Source organism: Mchenga conophoros, linkage group LG15 (assembly GCF_057382185.1).
Source record: "Mchenga conophoros isolate Kocher_MC1m ecotype Shallow Benthic linkage group LG15, M_conophoros_male_GT1.1, whole genome shotgun sequence".
NCBI lineage: Eukaryota > Metazoa > Chordata > Actinopteri > Cichliformes > Cichlidae > Mchenga > Mchenga conophoros.
Window position 1 is genome coordinate 3,836,597 of NC_140540.1, and position 19,461 is coordinate 3,856,057.

The window sequence follows — 19,461 nt, forward strand, 5'->3', positions numbered from 1 at the left end:
TGTAGTTTCAATAAAAGCCTCACATTGAGCTCATTTAAAGACAGATAAGATTATTGCCAGGCTATGACAGCACAGACAGATGGTCTCTGATAAGACAGAAGACAGCATCACCTCCAGGCAAATATCTAAAGCGCATAAGCAGAACTCCAAAGAAAGAGGTCTTATTTCAGCCTGAATACCTGAGGAAGTGACCCCCATCTGAGGAATCAGCTGCTCATCCCTGCAGTCCTCCCTTCCGGGCACCAGCCGCTGGTATCTTGGTGGATGTGGATTCCCATCCACATCCACCAGGAAGGGAGGGGGCATTAGGTGTGGAGCTTGCTGAGTTTGTTCGTCCAGCACGTAGTTATTGGCATCCCGGATCAGTGGCCGGTAGTCGGTATGGAAGAACATCTGATCTGCTATCTGAAACAGTTTTGAGGTTGAGAGGGTGCGGCGCTGTTGTTATTACTAATAACATGCGATGAGTTGTCGTGTATGTGCATAAATATTGCAGGTCAGTTTACCTTGTCGTACTTGCTGCTGGAGCCGAAGCCAAAGATGAGCAGGTGACCGTGGGAATCGGTGGCTGCAAAGTGCTGCCCATCTGGACTGCATTTGCAGTCGAACAGCGCTCCGTGCCCTTGGCCCTCAATCTATCAAGGGTGAGACAGAGTGGAGGGGAAATCTTAAAACTGCACTGTAGCTATTTGAACTGCATGGGCACAACCCACTATTAATGTCTTGTCAGCAAGCCAGCAGAATTGTCCAGAAAGAAATATGCACACAAAGAACAAACATCAAACAGTTTGTAGCACAACAGTAGCCTGTTTATGCAAACCGACAGGACACCTGCAGAAAGCAAAACTTCTTCAACAGGAAATCAGCAAGAAACCCCTGACTGCTCTGACCGTCAGCCAGCTGCTGCTTTTGGTTTGATCTGCGGGTTTTCCTTCATTCTCACAAAGGCTCCATTCAACTACAAGATGGAAATATGCCAAACTCAAACAGCACATAGACTACTCAGTTTTATACACCTTGCATGTGTTTTTGCCCAGCTGGATGACAGAGTTGTTGGAAATTAGCACCATAATTTTGCTACAATAGAAATACCGATTCAAAAGAATTCAAGCTTAAAAGTGAAACCAGGGCATCCTGTAAACAGCCTCTGCCGTCCTGCACTAGTGACATCGTTCAGAGAGTCTGTGCAGCAGGTATGGGCCTCAACAGCAACTTTGAAGCCGTGCGGTTTAGAGGGGACCTTGTTTCTGTGGGCTATGAGTGGGCTGTGTCCTCTGTTGGTGCTGGTAGTGGTCAGTGAAATTTGTTTTATCGAGTCCAAAGTCACCACAGGTGTGTACCAGGAGATTTTAGACCATTTCATGCTTCCACCCACTCACAAGCTTTATGTAGAGGGAGCTCTCCCTACCCCACAGCGCCCAAACGACTACCAGATGATTCGCTGATCATGTTATCACAATGTTATTACTGTGTGAAGGCCCCTATAACAGCAACCTGGGATTCAACAACACCTCAGCAGTGCCCGATCTGATCACCTCCATCCCAGCCCGCAGTGATGCAGTGATATGCAGGCAGCGAGTTTAAAAATGAACATACTCTCCAGAGGCTGGACCGATCTTCAGGGTTCAGACAGCTTTAAAAGCTACGTTATTTACATCACTGTGTAAAGTCAATGAGAGCTGATCTCTCTAATAGGGTCATCTCAGGCACTCGGCTCTGACAGTAAGCCACACCCACCTGCTGTTCACATTTTCTGCTTAAGAGGGGCAGCCAATTAAGAGCAAGGCATCTTAAAAGCAGAGGGAGGAGGGAGTTAACAGGGCTTGTTGCAGGCAGAGGATGAAGTGAGGGGGTGCACTAAGGCCCGGTGTAAGATAATTAAGGATTATGCAGTTCCCTGCCTGTGTGTCCTTTCTGCTTGTGCTAATCTTACTCTACATTCACCTTTACTCTTCAACCCTCTTTTGTGTTTTTTTCTGTCCACAGGGAGGTTTTCAAAGTTTGATCGGACCCAATGAAAAAACTGCTTCCTCCTTACACTGCTGTAGTAAAATTATTTTTCAAGGCATTGTTTTTTATGTTACTGCTGGGCATTTTTGACTTACTACTTTACTTTCCATGTATCTATCGTCCCTATTGTTGTTCCTCCAACCAAAAGACCCATTCAAAGCTAGGAAAAACCCTGACAAGAGGACGCTTTTCAGGAGAAGTCTCACAGCAGGTTTCTGCCTGAAACTTGGGCCTTTTCACATGCACAAAGACTTTGTGTTGTTAAGCAACACTATTCACTGTCTATGACCAACACCAAGATTTGGCCAAAGGACCAGCTCACTATGTGAGTCACATGTTCTGGGAATGTGGTTAATGCCGTCCTTGGTTACCATAGAAGCAGGAAATACTACAATAATTAAAGCACTGGATAAATTTGTGGAGTGGCATATGTGATTCATTTTGATGAGAGAGCCACGAAGGCACGAAGGGAAGTGAGAACAGTAAAGAAAGCAGAGCGAGAAAGTGAAAGTATAGAGTTGGGAGAAGGTCAACAGCGGGTGAAAGTGAAATAAAGGGTGAGACGAGGAGGGGAATGGGAAAAGAATGTGTGTAAGAGAAGCAGAAATATACCTGATAAAACCACATATCTATGCAGATAAACAGAGAAAATACAGTTAAAAAAAGTGCAGGGAGAGGATCGAGATCTGGACACTTGTGAATGAAACAGAAGCGAGTGAAAGGCGATGACACGCGGGCGAGGAGACGTTCTGTGGACGAGACGCTCACCATGTTGAAATAGGAGCGGATCTTCACTCCTCTGGCTAGATCCCACACAATACAATTCCCATCATGCCCCGCTGAGAAAAGGATTCTCGGATCAAAGGGATGTGGCTCCAGAACAAACACTTCATCCTCGTGACCCTGTCGACCAACAACACGAACATCTAGGATTAGATTAAGAAATAAGAAAAGAGAAGCAACAGCCAAACCTGACTTTTTATGCTTAAGCCCACACACAGCTGAGCATATTTTGCAATCCTCTCACTGTCAGTGTGCAAACCCACATGCTTTTTAAGTTAACAAGTAAAAAATTCATATTCATCTGTTTTTTGTTTGCTTTTTATATACACTGTTTTCAGGCAGCTATCAAATGTTCCAGTTTTATCACTGCGTCACCAAGGAGACTCTGACAGCGTGTTAGCAACTAGATTTCTGATCAAAAGATAAAGTAAAAATGATGAAAACAAGGCCAAGAGCTAAGTAGTGAAACAGCAGCAGCCTAAGATGACCCTAACAGCAACACCGTAATACAGAAGAGTTACTTGAGTACAATGTTTAGTTTGTTAACTGACAGGAAGACAATAACTTAAAGCAGAAGGATGGCATCTCCATAAAACCACATGTCTGGGTGACATTAAAGCTTGGTTGGCTTTAAACATTTTAAATTTTAATGAAAAGAAAACAGAGGTGTTGGTGTTTGGTGCTAGTGGTCCCTGTGAGTCCTCGTCTGTTGATTTGGGAAGCCTGGAAGTTTATTTTACATCTGTTATTACTGACCTTTGTCCAGCTGTTATCATTTAAGGCGACTGGCAAGAGTGAAATCTTTTCTTTCTAGGCAGCATTTGGAAACAGTGATCCATGCTTTTATTCCTTCCCGTCTGGACTACTCTAACTCACTTTACGTGGGTCAGTCAGTCGCTGCTCTCACTATGTCCTTTAGAGTTCATCTTAATATTCTTATGTTTGTTTTTAAACAATCACAATCTAGCCCCGCCTTACCTCTCTGAGTTTCTACGTCCCTACACACCCTGTCCGTCTCTTAGGTCAGCTGATCAGCTGCTCCTGAAAGTACCGAGATCCAAGAGGAAGCTCAGAGGGGGCGGGGCTTTTTCTATCATTGCTCCTAAATTATGGAATAACTTGCCCTTGCACGTTAGAGAGGCCCCTTCACTGTCCACTTTTAAAACACGTCTTAAAATCCATTTTTATTCTTTGGCTTTTGACCGTAGTGAGACTTAGTTTCTCTTGGAATTAAATTAGTTATTAACTAACTAATTAATTATTTTACTTTTTTCTTTTATTTGGCTTTTATTTATATCGTATGTAATTTTATTATTTAGTTCTAACGTACAGCATTTTCCATCAGCAAATCAAAAATTCACAACACAACATGGATGACTTATTCCGGAAACAGCCTACACAGCAGCTGCTGAGCCATATCACTCATGTGTAGGGATGGGTACCGGTATCCGGTGACATAAACGGTAGTAACCAGACCGAAAAGCAGCGCACATTTCGGTGCTTTTTTTTCCTGAGATGTCATACACTTTGGATTCTAGCCAATCATTTTACCTTTGCAAGCGGGCCCAGGTACGTACGTTCTTTTAGAGCAGAGCTACAGATTAAAAATGCCCAAGGCGAAGCGGTCAAAAGTCTGGCTGTACTTCACAGCAAAAGATGCAAACTCAGCAGCCTGCAACAAGTGCTTTAAGGTGGTACTGTGCAAAGGAGGTAACTCCTCGAATCTGATGAAACACCTGGCGACGCATAGCGTTTCTTTAAAAGCCGAGAAATGCACCGTATTTGATAGCTTGCTGCGAGACCTCACACCGAGCACATCTACTGCGCGTGTGGTGCCTATTATCGGACCCGGAGTTAGCAACATCCCCCAAGAACCAGAAGAGGAGAGTCCTGGCCCCTAGCCCTGCCAGTGTAGCAGAAATGATGAGGATGATGATGCAGCAGCAGCCGTTCTTCTCTGCGTGAGTAGCTTCATGTTGTTCGTGTGTAATTTACGTTGAGTAGGCTAACCACGTTATTACATTAATGCATGTAAGGTGAACTAGCAAACACCGTCGTAGTTACATGCGACTGTCTTCTTGTTTGATGCCAGATACTCCCTTCACCCTGGCCAAAAAGGCTAAAATGACCAAAGGAAAAGTGGAAAACAGCTAAACATGAGAGGTTTTTGGATAAAGTTTGTGTTTTTTCCATTGTTTAAGCTTCCAGCTAAGAGTGATGCCATAAATCCCCTATAGCTGCAGAAAAGGCTAACATTGTTCTCTTTTTACAAAAAAACAGCTGAACATGAGAGGTTTTTGGACAATGTGTGTGTTCTACATTCTTTGAGCACCGTTTAAGCACCGGCACCGTTTCAAAAGTACCGGTTTGGCACCGGTATCGGATAAAACCTAAACGATACCCATCCCTACTCATGTGCTAATAGGCTGTATGTCTGCAGGGCTTTTTAACTCACAGCATCCGAAAAAGTGAAAATTTGTAATAACATCAACATGTGGATAAGTGAATAAGAGGGTTTAACCTCTGAGGGCCATGAATGTGTATACAGTGTGAACTGGCAGTGTGTTGTGGTCCAGTCAACAGTGATCTGAGCTGTTACAGAATAACACACAACACTGAACTACGATATTATGATACACATCTTTGTTTGTGTCCGAGTGTCAAGTCACCACATACCATCAGGACATGGACCAGATTTCCAGTGATGGAGTTCCACACTTTCAACGTCAGATTGTTGGCCGCCGTTATCACTGTGCTGTCATGGCGATCCCATGCCACCATGGTAACCTTCAGCTTGGTCACCTTGTCTTCCAGCGGCGGAGGGTTGTACTTCCTGAGGGGGAGAGCAGTGATGCCGTTCAGGACTAACTGAGGTCTTTCTAGTTTAGTTTACACATAAAAATCAGACACAGAGTCGTTGCCAAAGGTATTAGCAGCAGCATCACTCCAAAATTCAAATTTTTATTCATTTCCAATAAAGGTTCATCTTCACCATATCACAGAAACATGGAAGAAATCATCTAAATAAAAACTGAGCAGCATACTGCATGAAAAACAAACTCTGTGCTACTGCCAAATGTTTTGGCCATGACTGTGTATCAAATATGAAAATACTGTAAAAACAAAACAAAAAAAGTAGACGCAACAAAAAATGAAACGCATCTTTTTCTAACTACATTAGTTTTAAGTTTAAAAAACTCCACTGTCCTTTCCTTTTGAGGAATGTATTCTATTTTCCTCAGTCCCTTTTTACACCGTTAATGAGGAGCCAGACCAATCTGACAGTTAGACCTTATCTTTCTGCAACTTCAGATAATTATTCACAACCCCAGCTGTTCCTGTTTACATAAGAAAGATGTGAAAATCAACACATCCAAAACATCCCAATACTTTTTGCTGCAATTCCCTGACCCAGACTTTCTTTAGTTTACAGAGCGATTGTAGGAGCAATGGTTATAGATTTAACTCTATTAAATACTTCAAGTAACTTCTTGTATTATCCAAGTTGTGGGCATTTAGGACTTTTTTTAGGTTTTGTTTTAGTTGACCTCGTTGCTGCATTAGGTTTGTTGCGTTTGTTCAGGCAACAAAGACATAAACAGTCTGTCAGTGTACTCTACTCATGCACCGTCTGGGAATAAATCTATACTCTGTCTAGGAGCAGTCAGGTAATCAATCACCATGTCACACTTTATCCCACAGGTGTGAAAGAGATTTTTCTTTAACTTAACGATGCAGCTTCTCTATATTATGCAGTAGGTCATTGTACTTTAAATACATAAAAGCACGTGTAAAACACTTCAAAACTCTGCATTTTTCATGAGAAGAATTCATCACACACTGTAGCGTTCAATGCAGGTGATTGATTATTTTAAAATGTAAACTGACATCATCACCTCCAGGATGATCCCAGCTCACAAGGTCTTTATTCCAAGCACAAAAGCACTAATGGGAAGGCCAGGCCTTGACGGCAGTGCAGAGACACATACCCGGGTAATTTGGTCTGCATGTCCAGCAGAATGCTCTTCCAGCCCTGAGGGTGAAGCTGCCAGATCCGAGCTGTACCGTCCCTGCTGCCGCTCACAAACCTGCAACACAAGCGCGCGCACACATTTATGTGAATGAAAATATAACACTTACTTTGAGATCAGCTTCCTGCAGTAAAATGGTTCCCTCCGTCTCCACACATCAACAGTAAATACATGTACCCCCGGATCTCCACCTCTACCACCCTGGCTCTTTGCATACACCGTCTACACCTTCCTCCCTGCTTAGATTACAGCAACCCAGGGGAATTACAGCTGAGCTTGTTTTTCTGCACTCCGTCTAGTTTAATATGTCGCGCACAAGCACAAGTGTGTGTCTGAATGTGTGTTTGTGAGAGAGAGACACACACAAAGAGTGTGTGTTAGACATTAAGCAAAGCTGCTGACATCATCAAGTTATATCACAGCACCGCGAGGTTCACAACGCAACAGTGGTGCAGAAAAATTAACTGCAATAACTATGTACCTCACACACACACGTATAGAAATGCAATCTGCGTAAACTCACCTGTCACTGCAATGTGAAAACTGGATGCTGTCAACTTTGTCCTAAGTGGGAAAATATGAGAGAGAAACGTCAGCGCAAGCCTATTTCTTATTTAGTTAGGGTTAAACTGTATTTTCAGCAAATTAAAAAATGTCAAATAACTCGTTCATCTCAGACATTTTCAATTACAATTCCACGTTTCATTGACAAGAACAATATTTGTGACAAATCATTTCAAATCCACCTTTAAGGTTGACTACTGTAAGAGCAGCTTTGTATTTTTCACATTTCCAAATAGATATTCCAATTTTTTATTTATCCTCTCAATTTCTCCTCTTTGGCTCTCTTCACAAACTGAAGGTCTGAACAGCAGCTGGTGCTCATGATCAGAGCAGTATGTCTGGAATAACTATATCCACTCTTGCTGAGATCATACACAGGCAAGAGTGGAAAAAACTGTCTGAAAATGAGCACTGTTTGTGCACATGTCGTATTTGTTATTTGAAGCATCTGTGGTTAGAAGAGTATATACAGGACAGAAAATAAGGAAGACTATTATAGGTCTGCTTCAGATGTTCCTGAGGAGGTTGATATATGGCTGAAAACTTCAGAAGCCAGCATGTTTTTTTTGCTTTTATTGTTAAAATAAATCAAACTGAAAAATCAAGAGGAGCTTTCACTGAAAAAAATAAAACTATATCACAAACAGTAAGAAAACTATAGCTATAGATCTACAGCTACAGATTTGATCATTTTTAGTAATATTCTCAGAGAACTAGCTCAAATCGTAAACTTGTTCAATAAGCCAACACAGTGCGCTTGGATTAAAGCTGTTTTTGTAGTAACTAAATAATAAATAAATAAGTACGCTGACTCACCGTATGGGACTCAAGCTCAGAGATCTTTTCTGGTTGGCCTGAGCCAAAGTAGTATACCCTGATGATGTGGTCTGTGCTTCCTGTGGCGAGGAACATACCACCTGGATGCATATATTTTTAATAGAAAGAAAGAAAAAAGATTAGGGTAATATTTGTTTCACATTCACTGGTTTACCTCGGGGACATTGGTATACATTAACTATTTGCAAATGTGCGTGCTTTTGCAAACCAGTAATATTTCTAACCCTTAAAATAGAAATACCCACAAAAAACAGACCACAGTCATTCCACATTTACTGATAAGGAGCAGCAGCCACACAAGTGGTGACGCACAATGTGTGCTGTTCTCCAGTTAGTCTGAGTGAGCATCTTGTTCTGTTTCTCTGTCAGTGCTCTGGAAGCATGCATAAAAAAACCACAGCGAGCTGCATTCACCTGCGCTGAAGGAGGAGCAGATCATCTGGACGCCGGGTCGAGAGCGCTCTGTGAATTTACTGGGCCTCTGACTGGACGCACACACAAACACACACACGAGAACAAAATCATTTATAACACAATTTAACACAAAGAACCACCACCTTGTGTTTTTAATAGAAAATGTTTTACATTTTGGCGTCTTGGCTGAGTTTGGCGTGCTTTACATACTGCACCTAAACATTTCTAAAACTGGCCAGTTGGCCATTAAATACAGAGACAATTATAAATTCATGTGTACTTAAGATCAATACAATCAAACTTTTACACAAATAAGCCTCTTTCAGACATGCACTCCTTTCCATTCGTCAAAATTTATCAACTTCATGTCTCTTTTTAAAAAACAAAAAGACCGTGTGCGACCGAGTAATTATTTCAGTGCAACACATGCCTAAACTGCAAGCAGTCGAATTTACGTAATAAGATTACACCGCACTGACTTCCAAGGGCGTGCACAGGTTTCTAGCCAGTATATAGAGACCCATTAATGAAGCACAGGCTCTCTGCATCGAGTAGCAGAGACAATATGGGGACAAGGTTCACAGAGAGGTAATCTGAGCGTCAGGAACAAGCCAGTGCAGGTAACAATAAGGAAGAAGATGCAGGAAGCTCAGATCAACTTCTAAAAATAAAAATAAGTCTTTTTACTCCACTGAAAACTACGTGTCATCTCGTGCCAAATATCGCATCCAAACCATTGCTTTCTACATCGCGGCTGCACAATTCACTGAATGAGGCCGTGAGGAGCATGAGCTCAAAAAGTGACCTTTATCTGAATGACAGAACGCTGTCACTTACAGATTGATGAGGACAACTGTGTTATGTATGCCGTGTCTGAAAAGGAGCTGCGATGACGTGCTGACAAAATGCTTGATGCACAAAGTGTGAGAAATGTTTGTGCAGGTGAGACCGTGTGTTTTTCTCACCCAAACTTGAGTGTCCGTGCATCCCACTGCCAGAAGCAGATGGTGCCATCAGCTCCAGTGGAGGACAGGTAGCGCTTGGAGCCGCTACAGAGAGGAGAAAACTGCAAACACAACCAATCAGAGGTTAGCGGAATGAACAGAGGACAAAGACACACACAAACACAGTCGCTCTCACTGGGCACTTCATTAAGTATACCTGTTTGTCTGCTTTTTAAAGCAAATATGGAATCAGCCAATCGCATTGACAGGCTACAGCAGCAGAAAGACTACATGAGTGCCACTCCTGTCAGCTACGAACAGCAAACTGAAGCTACAATTCTCATGGGTTCACCAAAACTGGAAGAATATTGCCGGGTCTGATGAGCATCAATTTCTGCTGTAACAACCAGATGCTGGGTCAGAATTTGAAGTCAACACATATTCTGATGGCTGCTTTCAGCAGGACGATGACACAAAGCTCCAATCATCTCAAAGTGGTTTCTTTAACATCTCGGTGAGTTCACTGCCCTCAAGTCAGCCTCCACAGTTACCAGATCTCAATCCAGCAGAGCACCTTTAGGATGTGATTTTTAATACAATGCATGTGCAACAAATCTGCAGCAGCTGTGTGATGGTATCACATCAATATGGACCAAAATCTGTGAGGGATGCTTCCAGCATATTGTTGAATCTCTGCCATGAAGATTAAAAGCAGTTATAAAGGCAAAAGAGCGTCCAGCCAGGAGCAGATAAGGGTGACTAACAAAGCGTCCAGTAAACTGAAAGCAGTTGCACAGATAAAACTTGACACAAGTTAAACTGTGTGCTGTAAACACAAAAACATTTATATAGATATATATTGCCTGTTAAGTAAAAACCTAGCTTTCTACAGTAAAATGCAGTTGCAGTTTGTGGTGGCTTCTCCCAGTCTGTAAAGAATATGAAATAAAAACAGCTTTAAAACAATACCTGCAGTGAGGTGATGGATGCTGCGTGTCCCTCCAGGACAGCCAGAGGAGCGCAGGTTTGTAAGCACCACACTCTAATGGTCTTGTCACAGGAGCCGGCGGCAATCATGGTGTTCTCATAGCTGACGGCCATGTCGGAAATCTCGGCAGCGTGGCCGCGCAGGGTTGCCATCAGACGCCCGTCATCTGTTCCCCAGATCTTTACGAGACAGTCATCTGAGCCCTGGGACAGAAAGAAAACACCACCGCACATGAGTGAAGATTCACATTTGAGATCAGCGCATCTGCTTCTGGGAAGACAAATTAAAAATGTGAAGTTGAAGAAGATTTCCAAAATCTATCTGGGCACGCTGCAGAGCAGGACTCTCAGCAAATTGGCAAATGTGGAATACAAACAGAGGAGGGAAAGAGACTCTTGAAATGTAAAAATAGATCAATGATTAATTTGCTTTTTGACAAAAAAGCTACAATGAACATCTCAAGGCACTGACGGTGCATTTGCATGCACTGTAATCAGCTTATTATTAACAGGTAAAGAGAAAAAGACCGCAGCTGGCATGTAAACACATTCCCTGGCTAATGTTATCAATGCAAAACAACAGTGAGCACTGCCAAATGAACACGCACACTGTTACTGTGGTCTGAGAATATCTTAGGCTGATTACATTTGACTCAGTAGACTGAGACTGGATGTGATGACACAGAGTTGGTTTTACACACATGAGAACTCGACTGTTAGAACGGAGGCACAGAAAATAGATCAGGCAGGAACCAACTCATCTCCTCTTACTTTGTAACAGTTTTGTAGCAAAGTAGAAGCAAATAATAATTCTATTAATATTTATAAATAGTTACCAAAAAAAAAGCTTTGTTAGTGAAGCATTTACAAGAATTGTTAGCTCAGATTCTCCTTAAACACTCATAAGTCTGCAATCAAAGTGCACGATCGAGTCTTCAATCGTGAAACCGCTTTTGGGGCGAGTGCCTGACTGCGATCCAACTCGCTGACGGTTAAAATGCTCGTGATTCAACACGTTGCCAGATCCATCTGTTTTTTAGTTAAGAGCTCAAAATTATTTAAGTAACAGGTAACCGTGATGAAGACGCGAAAGACACACAAACACAAATCCACTTGTTTTAAAAAGCCAGCGATTTCAGGATGTAACGCTTCATAAAATTAAACTTCTTCGCTTTAAAATAAGAATTTTTGACACGCTGAGGGTCAAACACTGTTAATGACGGTGTTTCATTTTATGTGCTCCAACATGCACCTGAAACCTTTTGAAAAATCATAACGCTTTATAAAATAACTAACACAGTGCTGTATGTTAAGTATCAGCTGACGTGTTGGTTGCCCCGAAAGCCTTGACCTTTTATAACTACAAAGCATTTTGGGAGACCTGCCACGCCGTCTGCACCACCATAGATTTAAGAGCAAAGTGCAATCCTCCCTGTTTCCTCACAACTACAGATAAGATTTTAACCACAGTCACAAGGACAACAAGCACAAACCAACTGCTCTCGATTTGTCTTTTCAAGTGACCACAAGAATTGGCTGTTTTTAAAATTATGTTATGCAAATCGATATAACTGACAGCAAAGCTGTTGTTGGACCAAACTTGCGTGCACTTGTTCACCGAACACAACGATCCCCGCGAATCTTTAGGGCGCACAAAATAATCAATTAATATGCCTGAAACAGCATAAGAGCCTGAGCAAAAGGACTGAAGAGATCTAAAAATAAGAACATATATAAATAAAAATGATCTCGTGATAAAAGGAGGGGGAAAAGTAGCAGAGAGAGAGGGGGGGGGGGGGGGGGGAAAGGGAGAGAAAGTGAGGGAGAGCAAGAATGAATTTTAATTCTGGCACTTAGCCAGCGCCTCAGAGGAAACATTTTCTCCAGTTATGATGAGAAATAGCAAGATGAAGAGTGGGGGGGAGGGAGGAAGAGAAAGGAACAAAGGAGGGGCAGCATAGCATGAGGACGGGGGGAGAGAAAGAGAGAGAAAGAGAGATAACAGGAAAAAAGACACAGAGACACTCAATCTAACCCCCTCCTCCTCCTCCTCTCAGCAGCCAGCCATTTTTAGAGATTTAAGAAGTGAAAGCTGAAAATGGTGTAGAACAGCAGGCAGTGTTTGACTCAAGATTCCAAACAGAAGGACGGCGACATTAAATCAACATTGTCTCATTGTTCCTTCACCATTTAACACGTTACCAGAAGCTGTACCTCTCTCAAACTAGGTGGAAAAGGCATGCGGCAAATGTATACAACGGGCACCCAGGGGGCAAAGGTCAGCTTACTTCTTTTGAGATAAATGCTTTCACTTCATTACCCGTGATTATTATCATCGCACAGCTGTCTGAGTTTTTCCCGACGTATAACCCAACAGGTTATAGCTGTGAGTCACTGAGTAAAAGCGTCCTACCACAGTTAGGTAAACAGTAATTACCGCCTAGCAGAACCGTTACAGCATGAAACGCAGATGCTTGTGCATCTTGGTGAGCGAGCGGCACCTTGTAACAATCTAACACAGAATGCGAGACGTGACTCTAAACAAACACAGAGCCGCCGCAATCGCGCAGCAGCCACAAGAGATTCGACTCGAACAGGCTCTCGTTCACAAGCTAATGTCAACGCAACGTCGAACAAAAACGCGCGTGGGAAAACTTACGGTGAAGATGCGTCGCCCCGTCCTGTCGAAGGTCACGCAGTACACGGACGACAAGTGTCCCAGGATCCTCTTGTGCATCTTCATGTGTGTGTACACGGCCGTGGGCACCAGCTGACGGAGACGGTAGGCGCCATTCAGTCGACGGCAGAAGCTCGTCTCCACTGGATGTCAAGAAAAACATGCACGTTAGTACGGAAAGACACGACTGTACAGATGTAAACGTCACTAAATATACATTAAATTGACAAAAGTCTCCACTCGTCTGCTTTCCCATGCACACTCCAATCTTAATGCAGTTTGGTACCATAACAGCTTCAGCTCTTCTTTCCACAAGGTTTAGGAGTTTGTTTATGGGAATTTTTGAGCGTTCTTCCAGAAGCACCTTTGTGAGGTTAGGCGCTGATGTTGGATGAGAAGGCCGGGCTCGGATTCTCTGCTCTGATTCATCCCAAAGGTGTTTTATTAGGTTGAGGTCAGGACTCTGTGCAGGCCAGTCAAGTTCTCTTCCACACCACACTCGATCTTCCATGTCTTTATGGACCTTGCTTTGTGCAATGGTGCGCAATCATGTTGGAACAAAAAGAGGCCATCCCAAAAGTTTTCCCCCAAAGTTACGAGCATAAAATTGTCCAAAATGTTTTGATATCCTGAAGCATTAAGAGTTCCTTTCACTGGAACTAAGGGGCTCCCTCAAACCCCTCAAAAACAATAATCCTGCCTCCGCCAAACTTTATACTTTATACTTGGCACAAAGTAAACCCAAACGCCAAACCCAGACTCGTCCATTGGACTCGTCCACAGAACACGACTCTGTTCCTCTAGAGTGCAGTGGCGCCGTGCTTTACACAACTGCATCCGACACTTTGCATTGCGCTTGGCGGTGTAAGACTTGGATGCGGCTACTTTCATGATGCATAACCGTTTCCATCAAGCTCTCTACACACTGTTCTTCTGCTAATCTGAAGGACACAAGTTTTTACAATAGAGCATAAGAATGCTGAAATATTTTAAAGTGAATTATTTTTAAAAAAAAGACCTCCATCTTTTCACTCTTGGACTTATTAAGATTGACTTTGTATGATTCACCATTCAAAATAATCCTCATTTATCTTATTTATCCTCCGCAGCACAACCCTCTTCTGATTGGCTGTCCCTGACACACAGTAGGTTTGAATGTAGATGAGTAAGGCTCCTCTGCGCTGTATCTGATGCCGGTGGTATAGTTGCTGCATCTGCTAGTTTATAGAGGGTCTTTCGTCCTTCACGTTTCATGAGATGCTCTGTAGAGAAGTGTCCATGTGACCTGCAGTTTTTTGCAACCAGTGTGCCAAAATTCGCATGAATGCTTCAGATGGATTCCAAGAGGACTTGGGGAAAAAAATAGAACAGGAAGGACTACTCATCCATGGTGTCCACAGCTGTCCATGTGCATCTCCACAAGCAAGTATAATCCTGGACTGAGATGGTCGTACTGAGCACATCCACTCTCACTGACACTGACATCAGATCCAGGAGTTTAAAAAAACTGTCCAAACAGCGCTCTTATACACGTCTGGAGCCGGAGCTTTTGGATTATTTGTAGATGCATCCCCCTGATTTTTGGAAACTATGGCCATGTTTATTAAGCGCGAGGTGGAGCACAACAAGTCCACAAGTCTGTGTGCAAACATACAGACTTCTTTAGGCAAATCAATAGTTGGCCCAGTCATTTTGGCCCACTTTACCAAAATGACTGTTTTCCTTACCAATATTCGGCGGACTCCCGTAGATAACAGGTGGCTCCGGTGGACGTCCACAGTGCAGCGCAGCCAGCGCTGAGCCTTTCCACACAACATGTTTGCAACCTGGAATTTACACACAGCACAGATGCATAAGCACATGCACAGCTATAGTTAAGTGTGTGTTGTGCATGTTGATCTGGATGTATGCAGTCATATTTGCATAACCACGCAAATGTATACATTCACTCCATGTCTTGGTAAGTCAGCACTTACACGCAGGAAGACACAGGCATTGAGCGAGTGGGTGTTTTTGCACGTGTGTATATTTAAGTATGCAAATGCACTGCACGTGAACTCACTCTTAGCGGTGCGGAGAAGATTCTGTCTGCCAGCTCCTAGAAGGCTGGTGAGTCCAGGCACACTGGCAGGGACCTCCCTCTCCAGCAGCGGACAAACTCTGGTGCAGACCTGCAGCAGGTGGTCTGGCGTGATGTGCCTGTAGAGCTTTACCTGAACGCAAGCATACACTCAGATTAAATCTGTCTTCAGGCTGGTAAATGACCACAAAAAACAACTACTGCTAGTGGGGGGAGGGTGGTAGAGTTTAAAAAAAGATAAAAAGGAAGCTGAGAGAAATGTGCTCAAAGAGCTTTCCTGCCAAAAGCTGCTGTGTCAAGACATCAAACCCCCACCAGCTGGATGATTTCTGCTGCTCGAACCCGACGACAGTGGTGTGAAAAAGAAAACGTCTCAGTGGAGGTACAAATGGGTTCCACATTACTACGCCAATTTTCACACACAAAAATCTACAAATCTATCGAACACATCAGGGGGTGAAAACATGTCAGAAGGCAAACGGTGGCTGCAAAGTAAAGGGAAATTGAAACTTTAATTTCAAATTCAAGTATTTCCAGCAAACAGAAACACTGAAAAATCCAGGCCACTTCCACAAATGCGGATGCAAGTAAAGGCCCCTCTGCTCTCTGAGTGTGTCAGAGGAAATCACACTAAACCGATAACAGATAAACTAACAGATAAGATCCTCCTTTTTTTAATAAACTGCAGAAATAAAAATACAACCGGACACGTATTTATACACTAAAATGAAAAAGATGAAGGATTCTAAATGGTGCGGCTCCCAGCAGCATACGCACTACAACAGTGTGGTGGGATGGAGGGGGTGTGGCATGCAACATAAGGATGAAGCACACAGAAACCTACGCTGTTATAAACACACAGCCTCTCTGATTCCACTGCAGCAGTGTGTTTACTTGGAGCAAGCCAGATCGGTTTAAATGTATTCACTCAAATCAGACGTGCAGTCATCGGCTTTGTTTCAGACACGTAAGCCTGAAATTAAACAATTATTCCACTCAGTCACACACACACACACACACACACACACACACACACACACTTTTTCCATTCCTTTATCTGTCTCTGTGACACACACACACACAATTAATGACCCCTTAATTGCTTTCAACATCCTTGCTGGTTCACAGACGTGATCAGTGTTTCTAAGTACATATCAGCCCCTCTTAGGTACACGCAGACCCACAACTGACACACACACACACTAAACTAAGTGATGTGCAATAACAATTTGCTCCATTTTCCTTCCTTCTGAAGGGTAATGGATAACACTCCCCCAGCCACGGCTGCACCATCACAAAGCACATGGCCCCACACCACTACAAGTTACCCTCTATGTAATCATTATTAGTATTGCTATTATTCTTATTATTATTATAAACATCCTGCTTTCCATTCATAGCCCTACAAACATCTTTCACCTCAAGCATCACTGCCTCTGACATAGATTTGCATTCATTAAAGTGTATTATTACTGACAATTAATCCGTTAATAAATGAGTCTAAACACATTTGTGCTGATAACGATGCAGGCTTCCACTTCCACTCAAAAACACGGCCGTATTTCATTGCGCTTCGTCTTCCTGATCAGTTTGAAATGCGACACGAAAGCAATCGAACATCTAATGAATCCGCCTTCGTTAATTAGCCGCAATTAATATCGTTAATTATTACAATATCATTGTTGAGTCCTCAGTGATGCCCAACCCCCTTCTTTAACAGCGTCCCCCCCCTAGACATCTAACTACAAACACCCACAAAAAAATCATAAATAATCATAAATAAATAAATAAATCCAGCCGATATCCTGCCCTCCTGCCTCTAACCTCCCTGCTTCCGCTTGGTCTAATAATTAAAACCCCTCCGCAGTATTTTTTTAATACGGGAAATTATGCACAATAGACTGGAGGCAGGCTGAAAGACTGGGGACGGGAGGAGGAGGAACGGAGAGCCCAGCGAGCCAAGCAGGAAGAGAGAAGAAAAAAACACACACACACTCATACGAGCGGGCAGAACGACGCTGTCAATAATTTCTTAAACCTATACATTTACATGGCGATCAAGCTGCACTTTACGCCATCTAGTTCCGTGTGTGCTTTGGGACGTGAAGACGGAAATCGTCCCCCACAAACATTATCTCGTAGATTAACCAGGTCGCTGTTTTTTAAAATCAGTATTAAAATAAAACTTTTAAAATAACACAAAAAGGGAAAAGAAAAAAAAGATAACGGGGAGTGCGCGCTTTTAGCAGGTCTGACTCGGAAACAAATATGTAAGAGGATGGTGAATTCACTCCACGCCCCCATGCGTAAAAACGCCGCTTTCAGGCGAAAGCCCCGTTTGTTTACATGACAATTAAGCGCTCCAATTAATAGCGCGATTATAATACATCAAGCTGAACGTTACCTCGCATCTTCACACCGACTGATCCTTCCTCTGCTTTTCCGTCCGAGCTCGCACCAAAACAACCCTCTCCCCAAATAATAAAAAATAACCACTCCACAACAACCTCAAAGAACAGGGGGCGAGCCGTGTCTCCGGCTATACTGACTATACTCTTTATATTCCCCACGAATAAAAAAAAAAGTCCTGTTTTCTAACTCTTGTGCCCCCCTGTGTGTTTTCAACCCATGCACACAAATTATGGTTCTTGCAGGACAAGAGCGCCTCCATCTCTCTCTCTCTCCTAGAGGCTCGTGGCGCAGGGAGTCCCTCCTCCGGATCCTGGCGCTCCTACACCACAACACTCATGACGTATCAACATTTCACACACATTTTTCACCAACAACTCTCGCAACCTTTTGGACATGCATGGACACCAAACTCGCACACCGTGGCGCACACAAGGTTGGGACCCGAGCCCCTTGTAAGTGCTCCAAAAAGAGCAGCTTCCCTCCCCCTAAAGCCTGCAGCCGACTCGCCCTGCAAAGTCCTTCTTCAGTTTGTGCTCCACCACCTGATTTAAAAATTGCGGGAAATTCAATTTTTATTTTGCTCTCTAAAAACTTTTTCCTCAGTTATACAGCACCCTTACCAAATTTTCGTACGTCCCGGGGTGTTCCTGCCCCGTCCAGTCCAGCCTTTTGGGCAGCAGCTGAGGTGGAAAAACAGTGTGGACCGTGATCACCCAGTTTATAGACGTTACAGGTGATGTTTTAAAACAGTAAATGGTAAATCAGAGTCAAAGCAACATCACAAAGTACAGTGCAGAGAGAAGCATCTCTCTCGTGCTGCTGACTGCTTACCTCCTTCTCCTCCACCTCCCTTATCAGGGTCTGAAAATAGCATAAAAATACAGAATTACACCTCGTGACAATTGCCGACATATTATAAATTCTCCTAAAATGCGAAAACACCAACCTCGGCTGCTTTTTGACACGGTCCAGCTTCTAGAAATCGGGCTATTAGGAAGTACAGTTCTGGTATGGTTGGAGGGGGAGAAGAGGACGGGAGCTGCGTTAGAAGAGGGCACCGAGGAAATTGGGGGGATATTACAACGACCGTGACATAGTTTCCGATCTCCTTTACTCACCAGAAGTCAACTGCGCGATGTGTGTACTGTCTGAAGCCATTTTGGTGTTGTTTGCCAGGGCAGCGCCAGAGCCTGTGTGGTGGGTCTAGGTGGCTGCCCTGTAGCTGTCACTGTTTATCCACCAGGAAGAGGCTGCCTCCATTCAGCTTCGCTCGCACGAAGTCCCGGCTGCGGGAGTATACCTCCGCGGAGCGATAATTAGTGCGCGCTGAAGGCTTCACCCCGCCAAACACCGCCTTCCTTTAACAAAGACCGAATGGCTAAATTGTGGCTGTACTGAGCGCCGGCTGGGGCGAATTTCACTTACGACCGGTTTGCCGTGGAGGCATGTTTGTTTTAATCCCCCTCCCCCTCAAAGGAAAAAGCGCAAGCCCTCTGCGGAAGAATACAGGCGCTGTGGCTCACGTACGCCGCCGTCGAGGGGAGGTAGAAATGGCAGCCTGCTAAAGGAGAGGACACATTGCTGCAGAATGGCTGTTATTTTGTAACTAGACGGCATTTATCACATTTTTATTCATTAGAGTCCATTCCTCTGTCATTTAGTGTCTATTGCGGATTACCACAGCCTAATTCTTGCCATATTTATTTTCTGTATATTCGTAGC

The 19,461-nt window shown here is 43.5% G+C and overlaps 1 protein-coding gene across 1 annotated transcript in view; it reads right to left on the minus strand.

Annotated features, from left to right (window-relative positions):
* The window catches only part of phip (PHIP subunit of CUL4-Ring ligase complex), a 41,428-nt gene extending 22,433 nt beyond the window's left edge, over positions 1 to 18,995 (minus strand). Inside the window, exons 1-17 of the mRNA XM_085246799.1 lie at positions 18,858 to 18,995; positions 18,686 to 18,744; positions 18,571 to 18,600; positions 18,360 to 18,419; positions 15,310 to 15,460; positions 14,975 to 15,073; positions 13,230 to 13,390; positions 10,553 to 10,774; positions 9,605 to 9,705; positions 8,640 to 8,710; positions 8,205 to 8,305; positions 7,348 to 7,388; positions 6,783 to 6,881; positions 5,470 to 5,626; positions 2,779 to 2,913; positions 507 to 635; positions 180 to 405 (exon numbers count right to left, since the gene is read on the minus strand). Coding sequence (XP_085102925.1) covers positions 180 to 405; positions 507 to 635; positions 2,779 to 2,913; positions 5,470 to 5,626; positions 6,783 to 6,881; positions 7,348 to 7,388; positions 8,205 to 8,305; positions 8,640 to 8,710; positions 9,605 to 9,705; positions 10,553 to 10,774; positions 13,230 to 13,390; positions 14,975 to 15,073; positions 15,310 to 15,460; positions 18,360 to 18,419; positions 18,571 to 18,600; positions 18,686 to 18,744; positions 18,858 to 18,897 — 1,882 coding nt within the window. The 5' untranslated portion in view covers positions 18,898 to 18,995. The remainder of the gene's footprint in view (positions 1 to 179; positions 406 to 506; positions 636 to 2,778; positions 2,914 to 5,469; positions 5,627 to 6,782; positions 6,882 to 7,347; positions 7,389 to 8,204; positions 8,306 to 8,639; positions 8,711 to 9,604; positions 9,706 to 10,552; positions 10,775 to 13,229; positions 13,391 to 14,974; positions 15,074 to 15,309; positions 15,461 to 18,359; positions 18,420 to 18,570; positions 18,601 to 18,685; positions 18,745 to 18,857) is intronic.
* Between the last annotated feature and the right edge of the window lie 466 nt (positions 18,996 to 19,461).